Source organism: Squalius cephalus (genome assembly GCF_949319135.1).
Source record: "Squalius cephalus genome assembly, chromosome: 12".
NCBI classification, from domain to species: domain Eukaryota; kingdom Metazoa; phylum Chordata; class Actinopteri; order Cypriniformes; family Leuciscidae; genus Squalius; species Squalius cephalus.
In genome coordinates, this window is record NC_137133.1 from 31,889,974 (window position 1) to 31,906,367 (window position 16,394).

At 36.1% G+C, this 16,394-nt stretch overlaps 2 protein-coding genes across 9 annotated transcripts in view; one reads left to right on the top strand and one right to left on the bottom strand.

The window, feature by feature from the left end:
- Positions 1-5,633, bottom strand: LOC307168506 (DBH-like monooxygenase protein 2 homolog). Its single transcript, XM_079888572.1, has 13 exons — positions 5,287-5,633; positions 4,561-4,707; positions 3,988-4,140; positions 3,357-3,440; positions 3,117-3,269; positions 2,773-2,875; positions 2,192-2,358; positions 2,015-2,103; positions 1,787-1,883; positions 1,587-1,646; positions 667-797; positions 470-578; positions 1-370 (listed from the first exon to the last, which is right to left on the bottom strand). Exons 1-13 carry the CDS (start codon positions 5,551-5,553, stop codon positions 230-232), a joined length of 1,701 nt encoding a protein of 566 aa, XP_079744698.1. The 5' UTR covers positions 5,554-5,633; the 3' UTR covers positions 1-229.
- snx9b (sorting nexin 9b) overlaps positions 3,212-16,394 on the top strand; it is a 26,992-nt gene continuing 13,809 nt past the window's right edge. For 4 of the 8 annotated variants that reach the window (XM_079888564.1, XM_079888565.1, XM_079888567.1 and 1 more), the window contains exons 1-4: positions 3,212-3,284; positions 11,471-11,557; positions 11,685-11,759; positions 14,771-14,878. In XM_079888564.1, the coding sequence (XP_079744690.1) occupies positions 3,231-3,284; positions 11,471-11,557; positions 11,685-11,759; positions 14,771-14,878 (324 nt within the window). In that variant the 5' untranslated portion in view covers positions 3,212-3,230. Of the gene's footprint in view, positions 3,285-8,754; positions 9,065-11,470; positions 11,558-11,684; positions 11,760-14,770; positions 14,879-16,394 lie in introns of those variants that run through there. The other 4 variants (XM_079888566.1, XM_079888568.1, XM_079888570.1 and 1 more) reach the window with 2 other exon arrangements.

Genomic DNA, 16,394 nt, shown 5'->3' on the forward strand with positions numbered 1-16,394 from the left:
AAAGTGTAAAGTCTATTTACATCCTGATATAATTTGCTAAAAAATCTATATAAAAAAGTTATATATCATATATTTATCTCAATTTTCTTTTATTCTGGTTTTTAGGTTGCTGTCAAGTATGTCCCTGTTGTGAGCCAGGAGTCGTTGCTTGTTAAATTGATTTACTTATTCATCACAGACACTGAAAGAACATCAGGTTACATCAGGTTTAGTATTTTGCATGAACGTTTCATACAGAAGCCCAATGCACTGCCAAACAGAGGAGCAGCGATATCAAAGCAAGACTTTTGATGGCACAACCGCTCATGCAGGGTGCAGGTGGGATGACTTTGAGATCAGGAATCATCCCTGGGTTGAATGACCCGTTGGTCTGGAAATACACATGGAAAAGTGTGTCAGGTAACAGCTGAGGTCAGAACAGAAACATGTTTATAGGCTTCATTCATGTTGTAGAGGTGTGGACACTTACAAATGAATCAACGACTATGACTAGCTGATCAATTCTCTTCAGTGTTTGCTGGTATTGATTGATAGACGTGTCATTCCAAGTGTTCATGTACATCATATTGACCCAGGTACTGCAAAGTTATCAAATAAAAGCCACATTATCATTAGGGCAAATATTGAGAGCTAAATTCATTAAAACAATGTTTTAAATGAGATTACTCTGTATCTGTTGCTCCCATTGCAGATCCTAATGTCTGTAAATTAGGGAAGCTCACACAACTGCTCAGATTCATAGCTGGATAGTAGAAGAGGAAAGACAAACACATCTCTTCTGAAGTCGAGAGCCCCCCCTGAGGGCAGAAAAGGAGAGTTACACATCCATATTCCCCCCAGTAATCAGATTACTTTTGTCAAGTAACTAGTAAAGTAACGCATTACTTTTAAATTTACAACAAAATATCCGAGTTACTTTTTCAAATAAGCAATGCAGGTTACTTTATTTCCCCATTTATTGACTGACACCTCTTGAGAGAAATCGTGAGTAATTGCAGAGGCGCTGTGTGAATATGATGCTTAGTGTATTTCTAAATGTGAGCATTTACTCATCTCACTTGCACAAAAACAGATTCAGAATTCCTCAAAATAAATAAAAACAGTGAAATGCATGCGCAGAATAATACACAAACCTGCAATAATTAAATATGTTAAATAACACAAATATACTTTATGTATTTCATCTCACTTTATGAACCAATGTCTTTGCTGCTGACATTTGATGATCCAATTCAACCATACTAAGCAAAAAGGACTTTAGATAAATATTTGTTTTTATTGCTGAAGTAAGTGTCCTATTCTTCTGCAATCCAGAATGGCATCTCCTTCAGCCTGAGGTTTATTCATTTCACTTTTAGTGTGAAAGGGCCATTACATTTGCCATTATTAAAATACAAACAAGGAAGCCCAGCCCAGACCAGTTGAGAAAGAGTAATGCAAAAGTAATGTAACACATTACTTTCCATAAAAAGTAATTTGTTACTTTTAATTAATAATTAGTTACACAATTAGTTAACTTTCCCCAACACTGAAACTACATGCTGCTGAATAAAAGACAATATGAGCCTCTGTGTAAATGTACTAACCCATGTGAGTGTGGCACGGTTTTCAGTGTTATATGTGCACTCCACCAGCAATTTGTCACCCTGCAAGATAAAAAAAGTAGCTTTATTTCACTTCCTGACAAAACATTTATATATATATATATATATATATATATATATATATATATATATATATATATATATATATATATATATATTAGTTTAAACCTTTTCGCACTTACCAACTTCACTGTCTTAGTTTTGCCCAAGTTTGTCACTTCCTGATATTCAAAATTGTAGTTTTCATCAACGGCTAGAAGATCAATCTGTTTTCCCCCTCTGAAGAGGATAAGAATTTACAAAAATACTAATTTGTTACAGTAACTTTAGGCTATGCAACACAGAAGAAAGAAAGGCACACATTATTTTCAGGTGAACTTCAATTCAGTCATTAGTCCAAAAACGTTTACCTGAAGTGCCCGACTCGCACCTTCCGTCCAGCCAAGTGTGTGTGCAGCATCACAGAAAACACCTGAAGATCATGTGGCGACTCCAGAACCTGTAGATCACAGAACACAACAGATCATCCAGTCATCTGCTGAGTCTGCCTTTGATTGTGAGAATGTGAGTAGCAAATACATACATACCTTTGGAATATAGGCAGTGTCACACAGGCCGTACGTGAGGAAGGATTTGGCTTTGGGTGGGATGGCGTACCCAGGGGCCACGGCAAGTCCTGTCATCAGAATAGCTGCATCATGCTGACGGAGTTCAGATGTGTAATAGAATCGCAGACCCGAGTTATCAACCCGACCTGTGTAGAGGGGAATATTGTTTTACTTTGTCATCATGAAATCAAAAGAGGACGGGACAACCTGTCACTCACATGAGATCACAGCAAGAGTGCAACAGTCCCCACTCACTTTTTCAGCGGCGCTGGTACCGGAAGTATTTTTGTAGCTTACAGTAAGGCTGTTTAAAGATTTATAAGTTATTGTAAAAAAATAAAAAATCCCTATGGAGAAATTAAATGGAGTTTTTCCTTCAGGAACATGACTGTTGCACTCTATAGCAAACCACAAAATCACCCCTTACATTCGAGAAGCCATTTCACTCAGATATGTCACAAATCACAATAGGGAAGAAAAGACTATCGCAACTTCCGTTTCATGCTGACTTTAAATATTCATCACAGTGTAATATTTTACATAAACCACTACTGACTGACCTGCACTTTTATTTAGGTTGTTGTAATGCACTTCAAGCCTGTAGAAAAAATCTCCAACATTTCCTCCAATTGGAAGTCCTGCCATCTCAGGGAGTTCAAAAGCCTTGAAAAACATCATATAATTCAAAGGTTACATAGAGCTTCAGTCAGTAATTTTACCTCAAGTTTTGCATTAATACATGAATAGTAAGCTATTTCAATAATAAAGTAATATTGTTTATAAAAATTGAAAAGCAGATCTTTTCAGTGAACCAGCTGAATCAGTTATGTGAGTAATTGCTTAAATTTGGTTGTTTCTCACATGAAAATGTTTTAAAACCACATTCACAGGAGGAGAGACTAACCCCTCCGCCAACTCCCCACACAGCAACGGTCTCCATACACTCTTCCCCGCCGCCCGTGTAACACTGCGCTTCAAATGGCTCCGTCACAGTCGGCGGGCAGCGGTACAGCAGCAGATGATGCACGAGGTCGAGGTTTGTGATGAACGGCTCAATCTGGACATGAGGAAAGTAAGTCAGAGATGAAGATGATCGACAGATCGGTGGATAGATCATGTGTGTGAAGTTCATAGACTCACTTACACGATAAATGTGTTGTTTGCGATCAAAAGTCGGGGCTCTCATGATCTTGCAGTGATAGTAGGTTTGACTGGCTGGTACAGAGAACTGAAATGATTTTAAATGTAAGCAGGCTATTAAGTAAAGTGAAAGTTCACACTCACTTTTTTTTTCTTGCATGATTGGTGCCGAGTTTTGAGATCAACATGCATGTACAGTAACTTAGGCTACCATTCAAAAGTTTGTGGGTCAGTATGATTTTAAAAAAAAAAAAAGAAGAAGAAATTAATAGCCTACTTTTATTCAGCATATTTAATACATCTCAGCATATTTAATGATTTGAAGGATCACGTCACGTGACACTGAAGACTAGAGTAATGCTGCTGAAAACACAGCTGTGTTAGATCTATATAGATCCGGGTCGCTAAGACCCAAATATGTAACCTAATATTATTGGCAAAAAATGTAGGCATTTAAGGATTAAGATGAAGTCAGTTTAATGTAAAATTTAAGTTGAAATGACTTAAACAACCAGTACTTTCTTCTTTTTAATCTAAATTATTGGCATAATTTTTTATTATGAAATTACAATAAGTGTTAGGCTACATGTTACTCATGAAATTTCAGGCAGAAAGAAAAAGTAAAAATCTCTTACATTGCCCATAGTCATGTCGAAATACTTGCTGTTTGGAGGAGTGACACGAGGCATGTACTTCAACAGGTTCACCTCCTTCGTTCCCCTTCGGTTATTATGGTACGCAACATCATCACTCTGTCCATACGCATAGATCAGCTTCATGGGAAGATTCTGATCATGCAATAATAAAAAATAATAAAAAAAACTTTTAATGTGATCTCTAAATGGAAAATAAGAAGCTCTTTGGCCACCTACACAATGTGGTTGTCACTCACAAAAGTTTGCAGTGTGCATATGGCCACTGATAACAGCTATTTGTTTGATATAGAAATGTAAGGTTTCTGAGTTGAGGGTTTTCAGAAGTACAGTTGAAGGCGTTCTCAGAAACACCCTGATCCCTGAGGACATGCAGATTCCCTTACATTGCTGGTTTTGTTTTGTCAACAATGCCATAGTTTCACCATCATTGTTTTCTGAATAAAACTGCAGAATACATATTACGTAGAAGAAAGAGGAGGGTTACATGGCGTTGTTAAACTACTCTTCCTTTGTAGTGGTATGGGAGAAGAAACACATTCAATGTATGCTCACAGTGATGGGTAAATCGTTTTCATCACAAGACTCAATAGATCTCTGAAACTTCATGACAGTTTTCCCATCAGACTCGGTTAGAGACAGGAGTTTGTAGTTCTGTTGCTGGTCAACCACAGGTATTGAGTTCCCCCCAGCATGACGGTCCTGAACAATAGGAAAACATAGATGTATGTACGCATAGCAACAGGTGTTTGTCTTTATGTTTATAGATGTACAGTTCCCAATCCAGTTCAAACTAGTTTAATAGATTGACTTTCAAAAATATCAGGTTAATTTACCAACTAATACATCTATTTAGAACATCTAGTTTGGAAACAAATATAATTCAACTTATTCGTCTAATACAAAAGTAGATTTGGTCTTGTCTTTGACTTTGTCACACTTGTGAAATAGCTTCCAAAATATCCCAGCTTAGAGCCACTGAGAAAACTCAACAAGTTCATAATATAAAATCTTATATTTAATGAACTACATATTCATTACATATCACTCAGTATGAATCAGAATCAAGAATATTAAGAAGAGCTTTCAACGCCACTTGAAGTGAGTTATTGACAGTTATCATCAGTCTTGAATCTTGATAATGTGAAAGACTAAAATAATTTATATAAGAGATACTCTAACTAAATTTGAAATACATATATGAATCAGAATCAAGAATATAAAAGTATCTACTGTAAGTGACTTTGACAGTTATGAGTGTCAGTCATTTTTTAACTTTACCGTGAAGTAACTGCCTTTCGGTCCAACTCCTCCAATGACGATATCGGCTCCAGTCATTCCTCCTTTAGGGCTGAAGCCAAACCCGACCCAGCCGCTGGTGTTGACAGTGAGCTCGAACAAGACGGTGCCCTGGATCTCATCAAAGCCCCACTTCAGCCGCACATTGTGCTCGGGGTCCAGGTGTTCAGAGAAAGGCAGAAGAGGGTCTTCCTGAGCGCAGGACCACTGGGCTGAAAGCAAGAGCAGGACAGCAGATAATGGGCCCATGTTACCTTTTCAAGTCTTTGTGTAAGATGTTTGAGAAGTCAGTGTACATGAAACTGCTCAGTAGAGCACTTCAACAGCACTCTTTGTAAGCGGTCTGTAACCCCCCCCCCCGCCTCACCTGAGACACAGTCCTCCTCCTCTCACTCTGCTGAATCAGGTTCCACATCACCTGATTTTACTCTATTATCGGGGAAGCATAAAGGCTACAAGTAGTACAAGAGAGGTTGCCATCAACTACCAAAAGCACATTTCATGTTCTTTAGAAGTGAACAAGTATTACATACAAAAATTACTATTTATTTTGGAGACAGCCCGCATAGAATTGTAGCAATTTGTAATTCCTGACTATGGCAGAGATTCATTAATAATGTTACATAAGCTAAAGTAAATATTTGTTTTTCGGTTTTGCCCTTTCAGTGTCCTCTTGTCAAAGCAAAGGAGCAGCGGTCAGAACTGTAAAAAAAAAAAAAAGGCTATCATAAAAATGAAAAGAATAGAAAGAATGTTTTAGGGAATAATTCTGGGTGTGTGTATTGTCTTTTTTTCACATTTCTATATTGCGGGACAGTAAATAAGTTCACATAACTGAATGGAATAAGCATTAACTTCCTGCTTGGCACAATTTTCCTTCGGACAAATGAAAAAATTAAGCTACACAAAATGGATATGAGGGATCGTTTGGTTAAACTAACGAAACAATAAAAAACATCAAAGAGATGGATTAATATGAATAAATATATACATAAGTAAATAAATAAATATTTTGTAGATTAAAGCTACACTGTGTGATTTTTACCCCCATCTAGCGGTGAAATTGTATATGACTACCCAGTGAATATCAGTTTCTGTTCCTCTCAATTCCGAGGGCATTTTAACTCCTACGGTGGCCGTATTATTCCAAGATTAACATGGTTTCCAGTTATCACTTCGTCCATGACAATAATAAACAATAATACGTCTAAAATGAATAAAACTACAGGACAGATGTCAGGAGGTAAACGTCACCCTTGGAATCGGCTATCCCAGCATAATCAGATTAGGCTAACGTTACAATGTGTACAAAGTAAAAGCAATTAAAAATAACTAAAATTTACAGTGTCCTTTTTTTTATATAGCTTAAAAAATTGCGCCTTTAAAACTATTCATCACCTGTGATCCGTCGCAGCACAGATTTATGTTACAAGGTAAACAATACTTTTTCACCATTGACGCGAGGATGAAGTTATACTAGAGGTCGTTCTGGCGTTATGCACAACCATGCTATGGTTAGACAAGCAACTATAAAACTTCGAATTTACACAAATGAATTAAAACAGGCTGAATTACCTGTCGAGAAGAAAGCAGGCAACCTCGGCGTCCGTTTTAAAATCTTTTCTCCTCATGAGCTCTTTCCATCTGGGAAAAGTTACTCCAATATTGACTATGGTCTTGCTGATTTGTCTGTTGCGTTGACGTTTTTATTCTCTCTTTCAAATGTGAGTACACACACACACACACACACACACACACACACACACACACCACACTATCTTTCAAATCTGCCGGCACTCGCGAGCTCGCGAGTAATCTCCCCCTCGCATTCGTCACGGTGACACTGAGTGAAAAACGCAAAAGGCGAAGCTTGAATTTACAGGCATGTCCCTCTTTGGCTAATGTAGTTTCAAGATGGAGGGGCAACATGGCGACCGGCATTCGAACCCCTCACCCGTATGTACTTTCAATGGCAGATTATAAACTTAAGATAATACTTTATTACTTGAAAGAAGTAAATATACATTAATGAGCACATATATTTTTGAAAGAACTAAGTGTTTTTTGCTAAGAATCAACTAAAAAAGTTACACAGTGTAGCTTTAAACATTTGATTAAAATTTAATTAATTTAATTAAAACAAATTATTGTAAAGGTTTTTTTTTGTTTTTTTTTGCAATTGCTTATGGACCAATTACCTTTTTTTTTTGTAATCTTAGCCTATATATTTATAATATTATATATTATTTGAAAACAGTAAGAGTGCATGGCCATAATGTATCATGAAATCAGTCACTTACAGTTTGGACAGGGTTAAAAACAGAGAGAATGCATTACACATTAATATAAAATATTACTTCCCTAAAAAAGTATGCAGCTCCTTTTCTGCTATATTAAAGTCTACTTTTGCTGATGGCTCTTCTGCGTGTGTGTGCATCTTTGGTCAAGTGCAGAAGAAATACCTCTGTTTTCCACTAGACGGCTCTATGCACATACCTAAAGTTTATTTATGAATAATGTAGCCTGAATGATCTCCACTAGCGAAATCGGGTGGTAAATGTGGCTATGTGGAGAATCTATCTATAAAACCCTTTATTAAACTTCTTCGAATAACTAACATTATAATTGAGGCAATACATTCGCATTCATTCAGCATGCATTGAAATAAAGGAAAGTAAATAAATATATATTTAAAAAACGTTAGATATAAACTAAATCATTAATTAAAGATAAATAACGAAATATAAGCAACGCCCATTTTAAGAAAACGACTTTGTACTGGCTTTGTAAACACTCCCGCTGTCATTTCCACTAGAGGCCGCTCTAACACTCGGCCCGCCACTCTTTAGTTTGAACTTGACAAAACTAAAGCTGACGTAATCATTACTTAAAACATCTGTGGACCAAACTACTTACATTTTCTAAATGCAATCCTCTTTTTTTAAAGATTTAAACTTGAAATTAAAATGTATTTTTAATCTTTTGAGTTCTCTAAAAACTTAAAAGCTATAAGAACTGGCTGTGTTTAAGGACTTAATCTGGACTGAAGGACTCTGGAGTATTGTTGTATTATGTCATGACAATGAGAATAATTGTTGTTAATGTTTGTGGGGTTTTGTTTCTTCTTCTACAAGCATTTAATAAAAGAATAAAACCACCTACTTGAAGAAAACAGACTTTTTTTTGTTTATGTATTTATGTTGTTTATTTAACATTAGCACATGCTTAATGTTAGTTTAACATTCTTAGACTAGACATTATATGAAGTAACGTGATATGTAAAGTGAATATAGTATATTTTATATACTGTATGATAACCAAAACATGATATATATGTTGTATTTTATGTATTATAGATAACATGTAAATATTATTTGTACTACTATTTTTAATAACACTTTTTTTGCCCCTACACACGCATACAACATCTGTGTGGCTTTTTTTCTTCAAGGGGTTTGATCAGTTTCCGGTTTTGTCTTTTATGTGTGTGTAACACACACTGAGCTGCAGTGAAGTTGAACAGCCCATGACTGCTGGATAAACGGCGAGTTTGGATTTACACACATTACTGAACCGCTTGATTTGAGTCTATTAGGGTCGAACAAGAGGATTAAGTGTTATTGGCGATGTAAATAAACTAGTTTGAGAAGGATCGTTTCTGGCAGAAGAGAAATGTCTGGATGAAGAAGAAGAGAGTTTATCGCCATTAAACTACAGGTTTCTGTGATGACTGGTTAATGTTTATATAATGGAGTCGAAGGTAAGGACTTGTTTGACGTGTTTTTGGTTAAAGTTTGTGGCTGAGCTGTCTGTAATTTCTTTGCACTGAGATCACACTGGGTTTGAACTGCCAACGTATTTCCAAACACACGCCGATAAATGTACTCTTTAAGTGTTTAGAACTGTCTCAAACATCATAACCGACCTGTTTAACACTCCGAAATGGGTCTGAAATGTTCTCTTTTTGTTATTTTAACGGCGTTTATGGGCTTTCTGGTGAACGTTGGAAAATATGGATCATTAAGAGTCTTGTGACATTTTTAGTGGGGTCATGACGTCATTTGGGATGCATGCTGGGATATGTAGTTAAAATGTAAATCATTCACCAAAATTAGTTAATCATAACCAACACACTAACTAGTTACCTATATAAGTGAGAGCTTACATCTTTCTTAGTGTAAATTTTTCCTGAAATGAATGAATATATATATATATGATATTATATATATATATATATATATATATACACACACACACACACACATACAGTATACAATATATTCACACATAGGCATTTCTATATATATATATATATATATATATATATAAATGCCTATGTGTGAATATATATATATATATATATATTGTTTATGTTTTTTTTTTTTTTAGATTAATTACGTTAATGTCCTTATTCACAACCAGGAAAAAGATCTAAAACAAATAGCCTAGTCATAAACAAATACATAATTTTATTATGTAAAAATACTATAAATTGTCTTTAAAACCATAATATTTATTATCATATTATCTTTTTATTTGATTAATTACCTCCAATTTTAATGGAAAAACTTTAAATTACACCAAATATCAGTAAAACAACATGCATTTTAATTTTTAATGGGGAAAAAAGGGTAAATTCTGTTTAAAAATTCAGACCATTTCCTGGAAAAACAATGAAGTGAAAAAAAAAAAAGCCAATACTGAAATCAAAATGTCAAAGGTGACTTAAATGCAGGACTGTCTTTATTATTCACCTAAATGTCACCTAAATCAAATGACTGCATTCTACGTGAGATGCATTTACACATAAGTTGTTCCAGTTTTCCATAGCTTTGTCTTTTATCTTTTAGTTTCGCCTTTTCTTTTAGTTGTAATATAATAACCCTAGTTTAGTCCTTAATTTAGCCCTGCTCTCTTGACTGTCTATATGAGGATGTTTCTAATGATGGAGGGATTCAGACACATGCTTTCATGATCACACTTCTGCTGCAAGGCTGAATTATCAATCCCACCTTTATGAATTTCTCTGTAATTTGATCTCTTTTCCTCATGTTACTTCCTCCTTTTGTCTTGCACGTCATAATTTCTGTTCGTCATCACTTAGTTTTTACTTGAAGACTTGTTGTGAAAATGGTCATGGACATTTGACATCAGACAGTTAGTGGTCCATCCATCACTGGCCTTCTTACAGCTTTTTTTTTTAAGTGATTGCATTTCATTTGAATCAGAAGTGAAGCTTCTCACACACAGACTCTCTGTGTCTGAGTCGTGGCTTGTGAACCCTACAGAGAGAGACCCTGTCCAACTGTTCATACAGACCTCACTGTTTGCTGTTTCGTTAGCTTCAGGATGTGTGTGTTTCTGTGTTGGCTCTGTGTGTGTTAAAATAACGGGAGCTTTGTGGAAAGTGTTTTTTCCCCCTCTGTTTATGGTGGAATGATTATGTTTTGTGATCATTTGTATGCTTAGTTTAATCACAAAAACATGCTCTAGGCCTATATAATTCTGTTTTAAATTCCAACATCTTTTATGGATGAATCTCATGACAAAATGGCCAGGTTCACACCAAAAGAAAACGAAGGAAAAAATGGGATATATAATTGTGCATGCACTAAGTGCAAATAGCATGACTTGTTGGCAGAGGCTATTTACACTAACTCCACCCACTGACGTCTGGTTGGGTCAGACACAATTGACCCTTCGCAGGGAGTTTGATTGACAGGCGATCTGACCAATCATAATCCGCCATCCGCCAAATCCGCCATTTTTGTCCGACAAAGCAGTCAGGAGAGTTAGTTGATTAACGTTGACAATGCAATTGTCCTAAAATAAGCCTCAGTTTCTTTGAATGGTATATAATTTATACTTAAAATTTAAAAAAATATATATTTTTTATATGAATTTGTACTAAATGGACCATAGATTTCTTGACAGTTTTCATGCAATTTACTCTTAATTTGCAATGATCATTCATTGGTTCCAGAAACAGTGTGAGTTAAACATTAATCAGGTTAATGCTGAGGTCCTGTGCTTTTAATTTGGTCCAAAGAAATCCAACGGAACAAGTCTAGCTGGTTCTATTCCATTAATGATTGCTAACATGTCCTAACACATTTGGTGTCTGTATATCCATGTGCTTTACTTTTACTGTTCTACCTCCACACAGGCACAGGTTTTATATGACTTCTCGGCAGAGCCTGGGAATAATGAGCTGTCGGTCCGAGAGGGTGAGACGATCACAATAACCAATCAGGTGAGTTTATTTCACTTGCATAATGTTTCATAACACCTGGCTCTCCATGTCTGCTCTGAGATGTTGCATGTGAATGGGTCGATCAGAACCTTCTCTGTAAAGCTGATCCGTTCCCTTCTGTTCCCAGAACATTGGAGGAGGATGGATCGAGGCAAGGAACTCTAGAGGAGAAGTCGGATTAGTACCAGAGGACTATTTAGAGGTAAGCAGTGTTCATCAAAAAGGCTTTATCATGTGTAAATACACTGCTCTCGAAAAAGTTTGGTCTGTTTTGGAAAGAAATTAAGTTTTATTCAGCAAGGAGGCATTAAATAAGATCAAAAGTGACATTTGCAAAAGATTTCTAGTTTCTGTTCATCAAAGAATCCTGGAAAATGGAAAATGTTAACTGTTTTCATAAAAATGATTAAGCAGCTCAACTGTTTTCAACACTGATAATATTAAGAAATGTGTCTTGAGCAGCAAATCAGCATATTAAAATGATTTCTGAAGGATCATGTGACACTAAAGACTGGAGTAATTATGCTAAAATGTATCTTTGCTATCACAATTACAATTTAACATATATTATGTTTTTTTTGTATTTATGATAAATGCAAACTTGGTGAGCACAGGAGACTTTTTTTTTAAACATTTTAAAAGTCTTTCTGACGGTAGGGGCTATAATAAGATAAGAGAACATTTATTTTACACAATAAATACTAAAAAGCAACAAAAAAATTATTGAAAATTATTATAATGTCAAAGTTCAGGTTTCTCTTTATCAACTAATATTCAAAATATTAGCTAAGTATTTGCAGATTAATTGCCTGGGCAATGCATTAGGCTTTCACTATATTTGATAAAGTATATAGGCCTAATACAATTTTATCATGATTGTCTCTCTCAAATACACATATTGCAGTGTTTCAGAGAAACTATCGCTGCTGGAATGTGACCTGTTTGATCAACAGGAAGTGTTTTCTTTTCCTGTGGCCAGCCAGAGTTAAAGTGTGTTAGTATAGTGTTCAATCCCAGGCTTAAAGGGGTAGTTCACCCTGAAATGAAAATTAAGTCATAAACTACTCAATCTGGTGTTTTTTTAATCCCGGTTTGCCCCTCTTTCCTTTATGGACCACAAAAGGAGAATTAAAAAAAATGTCCCGCTCACACTTGTCCGTATAATGGCAGTGAATAGCGACCAGCATCAAGTTTTTTTAAAAAGACAGAAAAGGATCACAGAATGATCCCATGCGACGTGTTGTATATCCCAAGTGTTCTGGGGATGTACGATATGAAATTTAATCTATTATTAAACGAAAATCCAGACCTTGGCCGTTGGTATTCGGCTCTAGGCTATGCGACGTGACTCTGTTATCGCCACAATTTCACTCCGTCTTGCCCAGAAAAAGTTGTCAGAAATCATGATTAACAAAAAACGCAACATGAAATACGGTTCGTGTACCTTCTTGTCTGAGGTGAATATATCTGTTGTGTTCTTCGTAACAAGAAGTTATCGCGTTCACATCTGTCAACTGTCATTCTGACTGTCATCAGAGTTCTGGTCCGAAGATATTTAACTCAGAAATCCCAAAATGTATCCATGTGTTTTCTTCACTAGGCATTGTATTTCATGTCGTGTTTTGGTTAATCTTGATTTCTCACAGCTTGTGTGCTTTTTCTGGGCGAGAAAGAGTGAACTGCGATGCTAACAGTCACACGAACGCACATGTCTTGTAGCCGTGCACAGACCTGGGTCAGCCCTATGTTCCCACGGCCCTATGTTCCCACATTTCTAAGAATTTTTTTTTTTTACGATTTGTCTAAACCCCAGTTACGGGTAGGTTTAGGGGTGAGGTCAGGGGTAGGCCATTTGTGGGAACATAGGGCTGTGGGAACATAGACATGCTCAGACCAATGGCCAAGGTCAGGATTTTTGCTCCATAATATTTTTAATTTCGTATTGTATACCCCCAGACAACTTGGGATATACGACACTTGTCGCATGGGATCATTCTGTGATACTATTGCATCTTTTAAAAAAAGCTTTATGCTGGTCCCTATTCTTTTTCTTTAATTCCTCCTTTTGTGGTCCATAAAAGAAAGAAGGCATAGAACATGATTAGAAATGATTAGAACAACACCAGGGTGAGTAAATAATGACTTAATTTTGATTTTAGGGTGAACTAACCCTTTAAGGCTGAATGAATGTGCTAGTTTTACCAGTGTGAAAAATGTAACATTAACATTTGAAGTAATATTTGAAAATTAAGCCACAAAAAAATCACATTATAAAGCCATCCTGAGGCAGTAATGCACATGGAGACCTGGTAAACCGTTTACTCTCTGTATAAATAAGCTGTGGAGTGATTCTGCCTGTTGTTGGCCACAGACATACATTTAGATTTCCCTCCTGACCTCAACTCACAGCTGCACTATCGCGTGCTTCCTTCATTTCTCTTTTCTCAGAGCCAAACAAATGACCGCATGTTCACACTTCTCCAAATTCACATTCTTTGGGAACCAAATGCTGTGTTTCATTGCTGGATTCTGAGGTTTTATTAAAATTGAAGTAAAATGGGTTGCTACTTTTATAAATAAAAAGTAGAGGGGGAAAATGGCCTTGACCAAACTTTCATATCAGATCATCAAGGGGCAAGATTTTCCTATCAAAATGAGCAAAATATTTGACCACACCCAGCTAAATTGTTAATCTCACATTTTTCGCATGAAAGGGACTTATAAAGTTGAAGATATCCTATATGAAGATAAGACATTTAGTATATCCTTGGCCTTTTTATGGATACATCTAAGGCCTCAGTAACACCTGTGTCTCGAAATGTGTCACTTTTTCTTCAACTTCAGCAGGCATTTATGAAAATATTTGTTCTTTGAGAAGATTTTGCACTATTTGGACTTGAAGGGAACAAGTTTGTCTATGTATCTACCGATTCATATGAGACCAGCAATCAAAATGCATGAGATATTATATTCTAAACATTGCTTGCCAGATAAAATGTGTCCATTGGGGAGGAAATTCCAGGGGTCAGAGAAAAGTAAAATATTTAATAACAATCATTATTATAATTCATCTTAAATTATATTATACTGCAAACTATTATTAGAAACTAAAATTATAATAATTATTATCATTTATTACTACTTACATTCAGTCTCAAATAACAAAGCATGAACCCGTCTTATTTGACTCTTTGTCTCTTCATGTTCTTCTAGGTTAACCCGGCTCAACCTTTTACCTCTGGAGGAAATGCAGCCACCTTCGATCTCTCGTTCTTCGACAGTCACGTGCCGACCCCAGCCATTGCAGCCAGCACCGCACCGGTAAGCAACGAGCATGATGGGAAATTTCCCATGTGAATGGTTGAGTGAGTCTGTTGACTGATGTAAAGCATTCGGTTTTATTTATCGTGTCCAAATCGCGCTGTTCTGTTCCTTCTCTGTGTAACGTTCCTTCTCGGTGCATTTCTCCCGCTGTTTAACATCCTGAGAGGAAGTGAGCAGGAAGGGAGATTCCAGTGCCGAAGCATAAAATGTCTTACTCAGAATGTAAAAATGTGTGTGCAAGCAAACTCTTAGACTGAGGATAAAACATCCTGTGTTGCTTATTCAGAGGATCAGCGAGGGGCCAAATGTGAAGGATGATGATTTTTAATTAAAGTACAAGACGAAGTGTTTGGACTAGTTGAGGTACTGTGGGTTTGCTTTCAGTGCTGAGACGGAGGATTTCAGTGAGTGGGCTGAAGTCTTTTCATATGCTGCTTTGTTTTTCTGAGGAACCATGATCTGATCAGCAGTATTTTGAGGAGTGGGAAGCTGTTTGACAACTATCGCTTTCATTTGCACAAAATTTGTCTCCACTGGCTCAGTTTTTATAGTTTTTAGCAGTATTAAAGACAACATGAAACGTGACTAATTTCAGAACATTCAGCAGGAAATAACATCATGATTTGATTGTGGTGAAATGTATTAGAACACTTAGAGAAACTGTACAGCAAAGCCCTGGCAACTGCCCAACACAACATAGCCTCGTCGTGACGATGGGTTTTTGCACCCTTGTAAAAAATAATAATAAAATGTTTATTTTGATATTATTACAAAGTGCAAGCAAGTGTATCATGAAAGTGTACTCTTAAATACACTTAAGTGGCCTTTTATTTCAGTAATATTTTATCTTCAAGTACAGTTTTTTTTTTTTTTAAATATAAGAATTTAAGTATGCTAAAAGTTCTTATTAAAAATAGTTAAGTGCACTTAAGGTCAGGGAAGCACTTTTCACATTTTCTTGTTAATGTAAGCATTTAGTTTGTGAAATGTTAACCATCAGCCTCCGTGGCATAGAAAGTTAAATTTTTTTGAGTCCGTATTTAGGATCAGTGTTGAGTTCATGTTGTCTTTAAGTTTCAAAAGCTTGTAAAGTATATATACCTTCAGTACCTTTAAGTGTATAGCGTTTCTATAATCATGATTAATCAGAACTGATCATGTAAAACCACCCCCTGATGATAAATAGGTGCTTATGGTGTTATCTCAAAGCCTGAAGCTGATTGACTAGTCAAGGGACAGACTTTAACCTATCTGTAGTCTGCATGTGTCTGATGATCACTGATAAGAGATGTGAAACCAGCAGAAATGCAAGATATTTATGAGTCATAGTTAAAAGTGTGGCATTGTTAACCACAGATGTCCCTGTGATCTGTAGGCATAATTAGTAGTCAGCTCTCTCAAGAGACATTTTTTATTGTACACACACACACACACACACATATATATATATGTGTATATATATAGTAATTGCTGAAGTTGTGGTTACATTTTTATGATCCAAGCATTTGTCTGA